This window comes from Ramularia collo-cygni (assembly GCF_900074925.1).
Source record: "Ramularia collo-cygni strain URUG2 genome assembly, contig: RCC_scaffold10, whole genome shotgun sequence".
NCBI lineage: Eukaryota > Fungi > Ascomycota > Dothideomycetes > Mycosphaerellales > Mycosphaerellaceae > Ramularia > Ramularia collo-cygni.
Genome location: NW_019716264.1, coordinates 116714 through 129790, shown reverse-complemented (window position 1 = coordinate 129790; position 13077 = coordinate 116714). Strand labels below are relative to the sequence as shown.

At 51.8% G+C, this 13077-nt stretch overlaps 6 protein-coding genes; 4 read left to right on the top strand and 2 right to left on the bottom strand.

Moving 5' to 3' along the window:
* Window positions 1-29: 29 nt before the first annotated feature.
* Window positions 30-2919, top strand: RCC_06670 (related to NRC-1 MAPKK kinase; the record flags this gene model as incomplete). XM_023771933.1 has 2 exons in its annotated part: window positions 30-461; window positions 520-2919. 2 exons carry the CDS (start codon window positions 30-32, stop codon window positions 2917-2919), a joined length of 2832 nt encoding a protein of 943 aa, XP_023627701.1.
* Window positions 2920-3635: 716 nt separating this feature from the next.
* On the top strand, window positions 3636-5692 carry RCC_06669 (related to IQ calmodulin-binding motif protein; the record flags this gene model as incomplete). XM_023771932.1 has 4 exons in its annotated part: window positions 3636-3770; window positions 3821-4249; window positions 4307-4517; window positions 4575-5692. 4 exons carry the CDS (start codon window positions 3636-3638, stop codon window positions 5690-5692), a joined length of 1893 nt encoding a protein of 630 aa, XP_023627700.1.
* Window positions 5693-6641: 949 nt separating this feature from the next.
* Window positions 6642-8626, top strand: RCC_06668 (related to synaptic vesicle transporter SV2 (major facilitator superfamily); the record flags this gene model as incomplete). XM_023771931.1 has 5 exons in its annotated part: window positions 6642-6876; window positions 6938-7043; window positions 7099-7651; window positions 7814-8024; window positions 8082-8626. 5 exons carry the CDS (start codon window positions 6642-6644, stop codon window positions 8624-8626), a joined length of 1650 nt encoding a protein of 549 aa, XP_023627699.1.
* A 369-nt stretch (window positions 8627-8995) lies between these two features.
* Window positions 8996-9637, bottom strand: RCC_06667 (uncharacterized protein; the record flags this gene model as incomplete). Its single annotated transcript, XM_023771930.1, has 1 exon — window positions 8996-9637. One exon carries the CDS (start codon window positions 9635-9637, stop codon window positions 8996-8998), a length of 642 nt encoding a protein of 213 aa, XP_023627698.1.
* A 45-nt stretch (window positions 9638-9682) lies between these two features.
* RCC_06666 (uncharacterized protein) lies at window positions 9683-10435 on the bottom strand (the record flags this gene model as incomplete). The annotated part of the gene is made up of 1 exon (XM_023771929.1): window positions 9683-10435. One exon carries the CDS (start codon window positions 10433-10435, stop codon window positions 9683-9685), a length of 753 nt encoding a protein of 250 aa, XP_023627697.1.
* Window positions 10436-11887: 1452 nt separating this feature from the next.
* RCC_06665 (uncharacterized protein) lies at window positions 11888-12880 on the top strand (the record flags this gene model as incomplete). The annotated part of the gene is made up of 1 exon (XM_023771928.1): window positions 11888-12880. One exon carries the CDS (start codon window positions 11888-11890, stop codon window positions 12878-12880), a length of 993 nt encoding a protein of 330 aa, XP_023627696.1.
* Window positions 12881-13077: the final 197 nt, after the last annotated feature.

The following is a 13077-nucleotide window of genomic DNA, read 5'->3' as shown; positions in this document are numbered from 1 at the left end:
ACAACTACCTACCTACACATCCAGTCACCATGACCTCTCTTTTGACCCGTGCTCCCTTTCCGGCCAGCGGCACCAACATGACCACCGCTCTCCCCAGTGCTCACACGCAACGCATGCGTCAGACGCAGCCCTCACAACACCACCAAGCCGCCAACGGACACCATGTTTTCACGAGCCCGACCGAGAGCGAATTCTCCGAAAACCACAAAGATGCACGGGATTCCGTCGCCCACTGGGATGAAATGCGCGTCTGCGAGTGGTTGCGGAGCATCAATTGCAGTCAATACGTCGACATCTTCCGCAAGAACCACATCACGGGGGAAAACTTGATGGACATCGACCAGGCGACGCTGAAGGAGATGGGAATTAAGAAGATTGGCGACCGTGTGCGTATCGGCACGCAAGCAAAAGTGTTTCGTAATAATGTATATCGGCGGACGAGCAAACGGAATACCAACAGGGTAGGTTATGATGTCACTTGAACCTGGTTGACGCAGTGCGTACTGATCCCCTTTGCAGCTTTCTCTCGCAGCACTCGATGTCAATGCACATCAGCAGCAGCAACAGCACACACCACCATCCGACTCGCCCCGAGCGTTGCATTCTGCTCGCCCGGGGACGACTTCTCGCGCCGACAAGCGAATGTCGAGGCAGATGGGTAGCACGGACATGAACTACGCCGTACACCGTGGAGCAAAGACGATTTCGCGGCCGAGCTCTCCATTGGTCGACCAGGAGAATCGTTCACGAGCACTGCGACATGGAGCTCCCAGCCCGATGAAGGAGAGCAGCTCGGCCTACCCTAACCCACCCCTGACGGCCCGGCTAGCACCCAACTCTCGAGGAACTCCACACATTCGATCATCGCCCTCCATGGATGACATGAACTTCACGGCCAGTTCACTGCCACCGGGCAAGCCTTGGATCAAGGTCATATTTGAGAATGGTGTTGGCAAGATTATAGACATTGTCAACTTCAGGACCGCCGAAGACATCATCCGTGCCACCCTGAAAAAGGGTCAACTCAACGAGAATCATTTCAGGTCATATTGTTTCTACGTTCTCGACGGCACGGATCCCAGTCCCGCATTCTGCCGACGGCTAGGAGAGGCCGAGCTGTGTAAGCTCTGCAACGACACAGTCCGGAGCGAGCGAGGTCGTTTGATACTGCGAAAGATTCACGCTGGAGAGCCCGAGGGCGAGCAACTACTGTCTGCGGCACGAATAGCAGAGAAGCAACGGCCGGAGCCACCTGCAATTGAAGTTCAACAGCCATTCAAGAGTAGAAGTCAGCTCAAGGTTGAGAAGCTCACCGGAGAGCCACTGGCCGCTGTCAGCTATCCAATGAGCCCAGCAAGCGCAGCAGAACGTAATGACTACTTCGAAGAGCAGACAAGCGGGAGCATTACGCGTAATGTCAGCACCGGGTCATCACTTTCCGCGCGTGCTAGGAAGCTGAAGGACTTTTACGGCGCGAGACCGCCCACAGAGTTGATCACACAAGACCTGCAATCCTACTTCCCGGAAGTGGCCCGAGAAGACATGGACCGCACAGTACGCATGTCGATACGCAGGAGCAAGAGGTTAAGTCGTGCTGTACGTACACTCAGCATGGCCAGTAACTTCAGTGTCGCCAGCAGCCTCAAAGATGCTCCACCGCTCCCCACCATTGCCGACACCTGGCTAAGGGAGACCGGGCAACTTCAAAAAGCCGGACTCCGTCCATTGAGTGTTGTTCGCCTCGGCAGGTCAGATTCACATCGTGAGTCTGTTGCTAGCAGTATGTTGGAACCTCTGGACGAGGAGTCACCTCTCGAACCAAACAGGAAGAGCTACGTTTCTTTCGGTGGAGACAGTGGCTCAGACACGACCACCAGCAATCTGGCCATTACCGATCCGGACGGCCAGACAGTGCTCCAATCATACTTCGACGACGGAACCAGCAGTCCGACACCGACCGAAGGTGGTAGTGACAGTATCAACTCCCGACTATCCCGCTTCATTGCCGAAGATGGCGAGGAGTCGGACGAAGAGCTCATTCAGCATCTCGAAGCAAGCAGCTGGGATGACTTGAAATACATGAAGGGTGCTATGATTGGTCAGGGATCTTTTGGCACCGTCTTCCTCGCCCTACACGCCGTCACCGCAGAGTTGATGGCCGTGAAGCAGGTCGAGATGCCCTCTAATGCTGGATCCAAGATGGACTCCAGGAAAAACAACATGATCGAGGCCCTGAAGCATGAAATCAGTTTGCTCAGAGACCTCAAGCACACCAACATTGTACAATATCTCGGATCGAACAGCGACGAGAAGAACCTGAACATTTTCTTGGAGTACGTCGCTGGTGGCTCGGTCGCAACGATGCTTGTCAACTACGGGTCCTTGCCAGAGGGACTCATCGCCAACTTCGTGCGCCAAATTTTGCAAGGCCTCAACTACCTCCATTCCAAGGACATCATTCATCGTGACATCAAGGGTGCCAACATCCTTGTCGACAACAAAGGCACCGTGAAGATTTCCGATTTTGGCATCAGCAAACGCGTGGAGGCTTCGACTCTGCTTAACCCAGGCCCGCATCTCAAACGTGGTGGGCCTCGTGTGTCTCTCCAAGGCTCCGTGTTTTGGATGGCACCCGAAGTCGTGCGTCAAACCGCCTATACGAAGAAGGCTGATATTTGGAGTTTGGGATGTCTTATCGTGGAGATGTTTACTGGCAGCCACCCGCATCCCAACTGTACGCAACTGCAAGCCATCTTCAAGATTGGACAGACAAATACCGATAGTGCCCGTCCAGACCTTCCTGACATGGCCAGCGAGGATGCAAAGGATTTCTTGAAGAAGACCTTTGAAATTGAGCATGAGAAACGACCGAGTGCAGAGGAGCTCATTGGAAGCCCTTTCGCAAACGCAAAGGCTTGAACGTTGTAGCAGCCAAACGACTCATTGACTACGGCCAGCTGTCCTGTCCGTTGGTACTGGTCTCTGCGAGATAAATGTGCTTGGAGAGGCAATGCCAAAAAGCACAGAACGCAAAGAGATGGAACACACGAAGCTCACTCACTGGTGGTTGTTTGGATTTGGTATCCCTAGTGAATGATTCGGAAAACGATGCACAATATGATTGCACTTCTTCGATGGCAGTGATCCCTGGCGGCACCTCTGTCTAATAATGATGATGGATTCAAGAGAAGGGTAATGGTAATGGAACCAGACTACTAGACATACCTACTCACTTGATACGAGATGGGACGATGACACCAAATGCAAACATCCTTCTCGTTGCGTTCTTMGTGTTGTCGAATTCAAGATTAGTCGGACGTGCCGTCCTCCCGTTTGACTTTCAAGATCTATTGACTTTGAGCTCTAGGTTGGGGATGTACCAAACTAAGGTAAAGGCATCCTTGTGAAATGAAAGCCGCGTATACTGCACACGTCATTCGTGCTTTGATCTTCAATTCGCGCAGAAACAAGCAGCGACCTACGGCCATCTTGATGACCAGTTGGTGTCTATCATCTGCCCTGTCTCACGTGTCGACTTTACTGCCTTCACCTCCACCTCACAATCAACCCACCTGATTACTTTCGCAGGAGCTCCACTTCTGTTCCGTCGTGGCAACAACATTCCGCCAGCTGCAATGGCCGGCGACAGAGACTCGGCTCGCAGCAGAATCGAACAACTATGTCGTTCTGACATGTCCGTCAGTGCAAAGTACGCAGAATACCCAAGGAAGTCGCCAGGTGAAATCGCAGAGGAGTTGTTCGGATCACATGTGAGTAGCAGTCATTCTTAACGATCAATTCCACACTAACATGAGAATAGCACCTCTCAACGATCATTGCCAAACCGGCAAATGAAGCAGGAACCACCACCCAGTCGAGGTTTGACTGGGCAAGATCATGCGGTCGATTCCAAGGCACAGATCCGAGCGAGTTGTTCTTGCATGCGTTCCACGATGCCCTTTCGTGCATCGATGATGATCCGCTCGCCAGTTGCGTCTCGCCTTCGCTATGTGGTACGACGGGATATGTGCCTTTGACCATCATCGCTCCATTGAATGATCAACTGCGACATATGTCGAACTTGATTGTGCGTGCGAGGAAGGAAGTGCTGCTCGCCACAAACTTCTGGAAGTCCTCTGGAGCGAGCCATTTCATCAACGACGCGATGATCGATCTGTCACGAAGAGCTGGGGCGCGAGGTGAGAGAATTGTGTTCAAGTTGATGTTCGACCGTGGGGCTTTGAAGCAGGTAAGATACTATTTCCTGCATGGCTCCTACTGGATGATGTTGATAATCCCATTCCAGGTATTCAACAATCACCAGAATGTTCCGCCGGCTGCGTGGCAGGCCACTGGGGTTGGTCTACCTGCGCCAGAGGATATCCCAAATATTGATCTTGCGATTGTGAATTTCCATCGGCCGCCTCTTGGGACCTTCCATAGCAAGTTCATGATCGTTGATCGACAGATTGCAACTTGTTCCAGCCACAACATCCAAGACAATGACAATTTGGAAAGTGAGCTGAGCTCTTGCGCTTTATTCGTGTCATGGGCATGCGCTGATCCTTGAGCAGTGATGTCACACCTTGAAGGTCCTATCGTGGACAGCTTTTGGGAGACATTTATCATATCATGGCACAACAACCTCGAGCCACCTCTGCCATGTCGAAATACACCGGCAACGAACGAAGTTGCTCCGACGCTGCAGGAATCCTCGTTCCTCGATCTTTTCGAGCCAGATGGCAGATTCCGCCTTCCGGAAAGACCAGCCCAAGAGAAACATGCAGAGCACATGTCAGGTTCGCCTCATTACGATGATTCCTTGGCAGGCGAGATTTATCGCCTGCAATCAGTACTCAAGCCAGAAGATGCCTCCCTTCCATACGTCGACACAATCGCCAAGCACCTGAATGCTCCCACGAAGATCAACATCAAAGCTACTGCGCCAGACAGGGCTGACAAGCTGAACTTCTTCCCTTTTATCCCGCTGCCGAGCACAGATCCTATACCCATGGCCGTGGTTTCCCGCAAACCATACGCAAGTCTCAACACCGATAGCCTTGTTGTTCCACAGAACGAAGCATGGCTAAGTCTCATTCGAAACGCAAAGCACGACATCTTCATACAGACACCAGACCTCAACGCAAAACCTCTTCTACCCGCCATCATAACCGCCTGCAAACGAGGTATACCCGTAACATACTACGTCTGTCTGGGTTACAACGATGGCGGCGAGCTCCTACCTGGCCAGGGTGGGACGAATGAGATGGCTGCTCATTATTTATACTCCCAGCTGCAACCTGAAGATTGTCAGTTCCTCAAAGTACACTACTACGTTGCCGCGGATCAGGATCATCCTATCCATAACAACTTCAAGCAAAGGAGCTGCCATATCAAACTCATGATTGTAGACCAAACAGTCGCTATCCAGGGTAGCGGCAACCAGGATACGCAATCATGGTTTCACTCGCAGGAGGTGAATGTCATGATGGATTCGCAGGCTGTGTGTAAGGCGTGGAGGGAAGGGATCGAAAGAAATCAGAATACTGCGATTTATGGACGCGCCAAGGAAGATGGATGCTGGTATGATTCGAATGGGAAGTTGGCCGACGGAAGCTTAGGGAACGATGCTGGCCATTTCTCGTGGGCGAAGGGCATGATAGGAACTTTGAAAAAAGCCAAGGGAGATTAGCCATGACCGACGGGACTACCATCACGCTACTAGGCGCCAATCGCCAGTAGTGACAGATGGAGGGCTCTGGCGCTTGATCGCTAAAGAGCTCTGACACTGGTACAGCGAAAAATCTCGGACATCGAACCTCCAGGCAGCTTAGATCAGGACCACGAGGCATTCAACGATCTTGATAATGGACTAAGTAGTAGTTCTTGCTGGTTCTCGGTTCCGCTACACTTCCGGAGACTTTTTTGGGGTTACTTGATGGGTCACTACCGTTTCATCTGCAAGGGAGTATCACACAGCTATATACTTTGGGTCTGGATCTGAGCCCTCGTGATCTATGTGACAGACGCGGGACATCTTTGTTGGCGAAGATACCCAAGACTTGAGGATGTGGGCGTCAATTGTGTCTATCCGTGTCTATCCGGCCTTCCCATCTCGGCTGCCCCTTTCCGTTATCGAGGGCTGGCTCTGAGGTCGATGTGCAGTATTGTTGGCGCTGACTTTGTGAGTATCTGTCTCTCAGTGGAGCATCAGCTGATATGCCTCCTAGTTTCTTTTCGAAAGCCAGAAAGCGGCATTCATTGGACGGCGAGAAGCCCTACGCCATGTGGATGTACCTTGGGCTATTCGAAAGCTTATTGTGACATTGCAAGTGATATTATGGGCTGGCCAGGTTTGGATCTGGGGAAGAACCAGACTTGACCAGCGTCCTCAACCTGCCACTTACACGGCCTAATAAGAACTTCTTCTCCGATACAATCTACCGCCAAATCAGGAAAATCCACTCTCGAAGAATATCTCCACTTCACAATCAAAATATCTCCTCCACTCAACAACCACAACAGCACAACACTTTTATCTTGATCATCCAGCCGACAACACTCACTCTACCACGATCAACACCACAAGCAGATCTGTAGAACTATTCAAGTGAGATATTTGCGATCATCAACCAGCAATCATGGCTCCACGGATGCTGTTCAACAACCCCTTCGCGCAATCCACTTTGGAGGACTTTCTCGTCGCGCCAACCTCGCAGGATCTCGAGAAAAATCCTCATGCCTTGATCAACCGTGCCTCGAGTTCGGAGTCATCTTCAACCTTGTCCAAGCCGCCTGCCATAGAGATGATCGAGAGCTTTAGGGCCGAGTTCGACGAGAAGCTCGCAAATGGAGAACAGGTCACCGCTTATGATAGTGAGTGATTCAAGTCGAGACTGATTTCCACGCAATTTTCTTACTGACGCGTCTCTCTCAGAAAAGTCCAAAATCATGAACAAGGCCATCCAGGATATCGGCATGGGAAGATATCAGTATATGCTTTTCGGACTGTGCGGCTTCGGCTGGTTCGCGGATAACCTCTGGTAAGTGATGTCTCACGCATGGAAATATTCATCTTACTGACTTGATATGATACAGGATACAAGCCGTCGCTCTCACACTCCCTGGTCTCGGCGCAGAGTTCGGCATCGACGAGAACCTCATCCGCTACACGACTCTGAGTCTCTTCATCGGGCTCTGCATCGGAGCATCCTTCTGGGGCGTCGTGTCCGATATCGTGGGTCGACGTCTAGCTTTCAACATGACTCTCCTCCTTGCCGGTGTCTTTGGGGTTGCAGCTGGAAGCCCTACGACCTGGGTCGGCGTATGTGCTCTATATGCCTGTATAGGTCTTGGCATCGGCGGCAATCTACCAATCGACGGCGCTTTCCTGTTGGAGTTCTTACCGGGCTCACATAAGAATCTTCTGACGCTGCTTTCTGTCTGGTGGCCACTTGGTCAGCTTGTCGCCTCCCTTGCCGCCTGGGGCTTCTTTGCGAACTTTGGGACTCAACAGGGCTGGAGATACTTCATCTACGCCATGGGTGGGTTRACGATGGTCATGTTCATCGGTCGATTGGTGTTCATTCACCTCCTTGAATCGCCCAAATTCCTTCTTTCTCGCGGARGGCAGAGGGAGGCTGTGACTGTGGTAAGTACAATGACTGGATAAATGCATCCCACTTCGAGATCGGATGTCATTGCCGACGAGGAGACCTCTAAGCATCTGTGAACTGTGAAGATCTCGGAGAGTGCCTCGAATCCCTTGTCTACCTCTTTTATGTCTGAGACGCCGCTGACCTTTTATGTCTAGATCCATGGCATTGCATACTTCAACAACAAGACATCCTGGTTGACCGAAGACATCCTCAACGCCGTCGGGGGCCGTCCAGAAGAGTTGGTAGACGATAAACCGACCGCAATGCAAATTGCCAAGCGAAACCTCAGCAAGTTCAGCGGCCAACGCATCAAACCTCTCTTCCAGAATCGGAAAACCGCAATCAACACCTGCCTCATCTGGTTCAGTAAGTACAATATCCTCCATCGAAATTCCCCTCACACAACTAACACTCCCTCCACAGTCTGGGCATCAATCGGAATGGGCTACCCACTCTTCAACGCCTTCCTCCCACAATACCTCTCCCAAAACACCTCCTCCGGCAAAGAAAACCCCCACGCCTACCGAGACTACGCCATAACCTCAGCAATCGGAGTCCCAGGTTCAATCATAGCCTGCTACGCCGTAGGAATCAAAAGTTTCGGTCGCAAAGGCACAATGGCCGTCTCCGCAGCTCTGAGCGGCCTCTTCGTAATCCTCTTCACAATCGTCAAGGGCTCGGCTTCGCAACTCGTCATGACATGTCTGGAAGCTTTCTGCCAGAATATCATGTATGGTGTCTTGTATGCATATACCCCCGAAGTCTTCCCGGCTCCGAATAGGGGTACTGCGACGGGTATCTCGAGTTTTTTGAATCGTTTCACGGGACTTTGTGCGCCTATTGTGGCTGTTCAGGCTGGAGGCGTTAATCCCAAAGCGCCGATTTATGCTAGTGCTGGGATGTTTTTTGCGGCGTTTGTGGCTATGGTTGCTCTTCCTATTGAGACTAATGATAAGGAAAGTCTTTGAGGGGTTTTGGATGTTTGATTCAGATTGTAATTAGCGGGAGGGAGATGGATGGAGGATCAGGCGGTCATTACTAAAGTGGAGAGAAGGTTGCTTGCGAGAGACGCTCTCACTCAATGGAAATTTTTGACTAGAATTGTCTCACATGACCTTTGTTGCTCTCTCCCTTGCTGACCTCTCCTTCTCACAGTATAATGGATGACCCATCAGAAGCACTGACGATATCGCTTCCACAACACTGACAGAACTATGCTCGCATGAAGGTCTCTACAAGTACGAATTCCTAACATCTCACAGAAACGATATTTGGTTGAGAGACTAGGACGTAGGAAAATTTCGGTCAAGTTCTTAGGTCAAGTCATCGAAGACCATCTATCGGATGCATCCAATCCTCTCCAACTCCCCACTGACGCCATCCTCCAATATCGGGCTTCCACCCAGCACACCTCCTACCCGTGACCCTATATCCTCACCCCATATCTCATGAAATTTGATACTTGCATCACTGCTGGCGACCACCAACCCGCCCTCCCATTCGACTCCCCACAGAGCCCTCTCTTCTCCAGCCCAGGGGATACTTACCTTGAGCTCACAGCTCGGCCAAGCAAAGACCGCCACTCTCACTTTATGCTCAGGCTGTGCGAACCCAAACGTTGCTGCCAGACATTTCCGTTTCTTGTTCCACACCAGACTCGTGACTTGAGCGTGACAGTCTATCGTTGCGAGTTTAGCTCCAGATGGAACATGGTAGAAATGGATGCAACGATCGCTGCTACCGCCGCCTGCTGCAACAAGAGTCGATTGCCAGGGTGCGAAAGCGATGGCCTTGACAGCAGCACCGATCGTGATGAGCAGCTTCTCCGAGCCAGGCGACAGTGTGGGGATCTCGCTTTCGGACTCTGTCATAGACGTGCCTGTCGTGCCACTGATGTTGACATTGCGGACATGAATGGATGATTTGTCGCGAGGGCCTTCTTTCTTGACAAGAAGACGCCTGCGTTCATACACAAACATTGCATTGTCGTTTCCGCCCGTGGCAAAGTAGTCTCCTCCAGCACACTATGCCAAACCGCAGACTTGCTGGGTGTGGCACACGATCTTCGCAAGGAGCGTCATGCTACCATGCCAATCGAACAGGTCTCTCTGATCCGCCCCTGGCCATTGAATAGAGTACAAGTAAACATGACCCTCCTCGTCTCCCACAAGCAGCTCCTCTGTGTTGATCTTCTCTGATGGCTCCCGCATGCTCGCACTCCTGACGGTATTGGGGCGGAAGCAAACGCAGGAGATGGGACTGGGTTGTTCGCTATCGAAGCGAGGCTCGCTCTCGTGCGGTGACCAAAGGGTGATGCGACCGTCAGCTCGTCCGATGGCAAGAATTGCACTCGCCCCATCGAGTGAGCTGAACGAGAGTGAGGTGACATGCGATCCGAAATGAGATGTCAATGAATCCGGCATGTGAGTCGGTGTCTTCCCGCGTGATTCTGTCCACAAGTAGACATGCGGACCAAGACCAACAGCCAAGCACTTCAAGACGGGCGAGTATGAGAGGAGGGAGCAGTAATAGTCGTCGCGGAGAGCGGGAGCATCCAGTACGCGGAAGGGGATGATGGGGACGGGCCTCGGCTTTCTGGGTTTGCTCTTGGTGGGTGTGGTCATGATCTCTTGCTCCCAGGCGCTGTTGTTCCAGAAAGTCTTGCTCCTTTTGCCATTGTCTTTCCGGGGTGTGCTAGGAGGATCAGGCGAAGATGAGGATGATGACGATACAGGTGAGCTGTGCTTGAGCATCCTCGCACTCTGTTCGACATCCATTGCAACGGCCAATCTTTTCTCGTGTGTGTTGCCTTCATCGCCGGATTTTCGGAGGAAGTCTGCGGTGTAGTGCGGTGCGCTCGTCCCACTGGTCACCCGCCCTCCTCTACCGTTGGAAGTGCTTGCAACACCGGGGACTCGAGCTTTTCGAACTGGACATGGCGTTGCGCCAAATGGATCTGAAATTGGGGATTGGGCTCGATTTCGGTCTCGGGATTTGGTGAGTAGTAGAGCTTGCTTTGTAGGTGTATCAATACGGCCAGCAATGAAGCGATCCGGCGTCTGTAACGAGCCTGCCATAAGACCGCGCTGTCTCGCCGTCGCATTTCGCTCACAGTGTTGTAATAATGCACTCGGATCCCGCTGCGAAGCCATTCTACCGGTTAGTATCGAGATAAGAGATGGTAGGAAAGCTRGGGACGAATGAGCAAATTCATGTAAAAGGCAGTGGCGAAGGTTGGCGGCAAGAAGCATCTTTCCCCAACTTCATCATTTGATTCATACTGCGGACATCCCTCACATGAGGTCCAAACTACCTTCGAGTCACAAGTGCATCATCCCTCCTACGCTCACGGATGTCCCCTCCGAATGCTGCGGGTCCAGCATGAGATGAGCTGCACGACTTCCATCTCTTCATTGCCGGACGATCGTCGTGGTAGAGGAAATGTCTCATGATACCTTGGCGAATGAAGGCTACCCTCGAGAGCCGAATATCTTACAGTCGAGATTGCGTCCCAGACATTGAATCACTTCACCGTCTTGACGGGTGCSGCATTCTTAACATACTGTGATGTTAGTGCCGRCACCCATTTCTTCTGCGCGGGAGGTGAAGTTGATGCTACTGGGGTCCCTCAGTGTCTCGCCGCGGAGCCGCCCAAGTGTGAGACGACACATGCCTGCTACCATCTGACGCCAGCTTCCTGGGACGAAACATTACTGTGGCGAGAATATGGCTGGGAGCAACCAGTCCCTCAAGGCGGATCATATCATAACTTTCTGATGGCCGGGCATACTAGTACCAAATCGGTCTCTCGAGCGATCAGATTTACTCTTCGCGCAGAGGATTTAGTGTCAGGGGAGTTTGGTGCGAATGCTCAAGGCAGACATACAGCAGTGACTGTGAACATCCGGAGGACATGATCATTGAGACTGAATAGGTTGGAATGGAATCCTGGAGGGCATTCACTCGAGCTGTGAATTGGTCCCGGAGTTCGGAAGATGTGGAGGCGACGCATGTGACAGACCGTCCGTGCATTCTATCCGCCTCGTCAATCTGTGAATCCATGAGACAATGGGAATTCATTCTCAACACCATCACTATCAGCTGTGTCGCACCTCGACCAACGGGCCCTACCCGCCCAGGAACTCTGAACACTTGAACACCTGAACACCTGAATCTCTCTCGATGCTGGCAGCTCCCAAGCGTCTCACAGCCAGCGCGCATCACACAAGATGGCGAACTGTTTCGGAAGCAAACCAGTACAACTCGACAACGGAATCAAGCGACGTGCAAGTCTCCTGCATAGAGTGAAGCACCAACTGCAGAAGTTCCCCAGCCTCTCCTCCAGAACCTCGCACACCGTTCCACCAGCACCATCTCCCACCGTCGAGTCTCTGCGCGCCAGCCTCGAGACTCTACCCCAAGAACTCTACGATGAAATCGTCCACTACGTAATAACGTACGATGAAACGGCCATGAATCCCCTCACCGGCACCACACTCTGTCGCATCACCGCAACCTACAAACCGCCCGTGCAGCTACAGATCAATCGCAAAGTGCGCGCAGCCTACGCTCCCCATTTCTACAGCAAATCGACCTTTTACATCGAAGACCCAAATCATACATTCAACCGCCAAGGAAAGAAATGGCTTGCAAGTCTAGACGATGCAACCTGTGCACTTCTGACAGACGTTCGACACCCAAATCCAGGAGTCATCGTTGAAGGTCGCGGCCATCTCGGGAAATGCTCCTTGGGATACCTCGATTCCCGCGCAAGTCTACAATATCCAATGCCCGCAATGATGATCGTCACATACGGAGCGGGAGAATCTCTCCTGAGCGATTTCAAAAAAGGGGATTCAGGAGCATGGATTCCACAGAATAAAATCTCTCCTCAAATTCCCACTCATCTCGATCCCAATTCCGGCGGCCAGCAATTACCATCAATCAATTATCCAGGACATTACTCCATTGCACCAATGGCTGTCCCCGGATACAAAGGTCCGATTTCCAAAAGACTTCATCGTCTCTTCGTCAAAGCCCATCGCACGATTCAGAAGGATGCGATGGCCAATTTTCACTACCGGYGAGACTTGCTTTTGTCGGGAATGTGGGAGGATGCGTTTGGGGTCTACGAGGCTAATGATCGGAAGGGGTTTAGAGATAAGCTCTATGATATTGAATTCCTTTTTGCGATTTCGGGATATCGGGTTTCTTTGCGTTGAGGTGCAGTGTTGGGTTGGAATATCACTGCTGCGGTGAGGTACGACTTTTGTGAATACCTCGACTGGACTTTGGGGTATAGGAGTTAATACTTTTGAGGGCCGGATGTTCTCTCCAGTTTCTCGTCGAATGGTGTGAGAACAATTGCATCGGTTTTCCAGCAAGCTTTTCGAGAGGTCTCTATCGGATCAAACTTTCC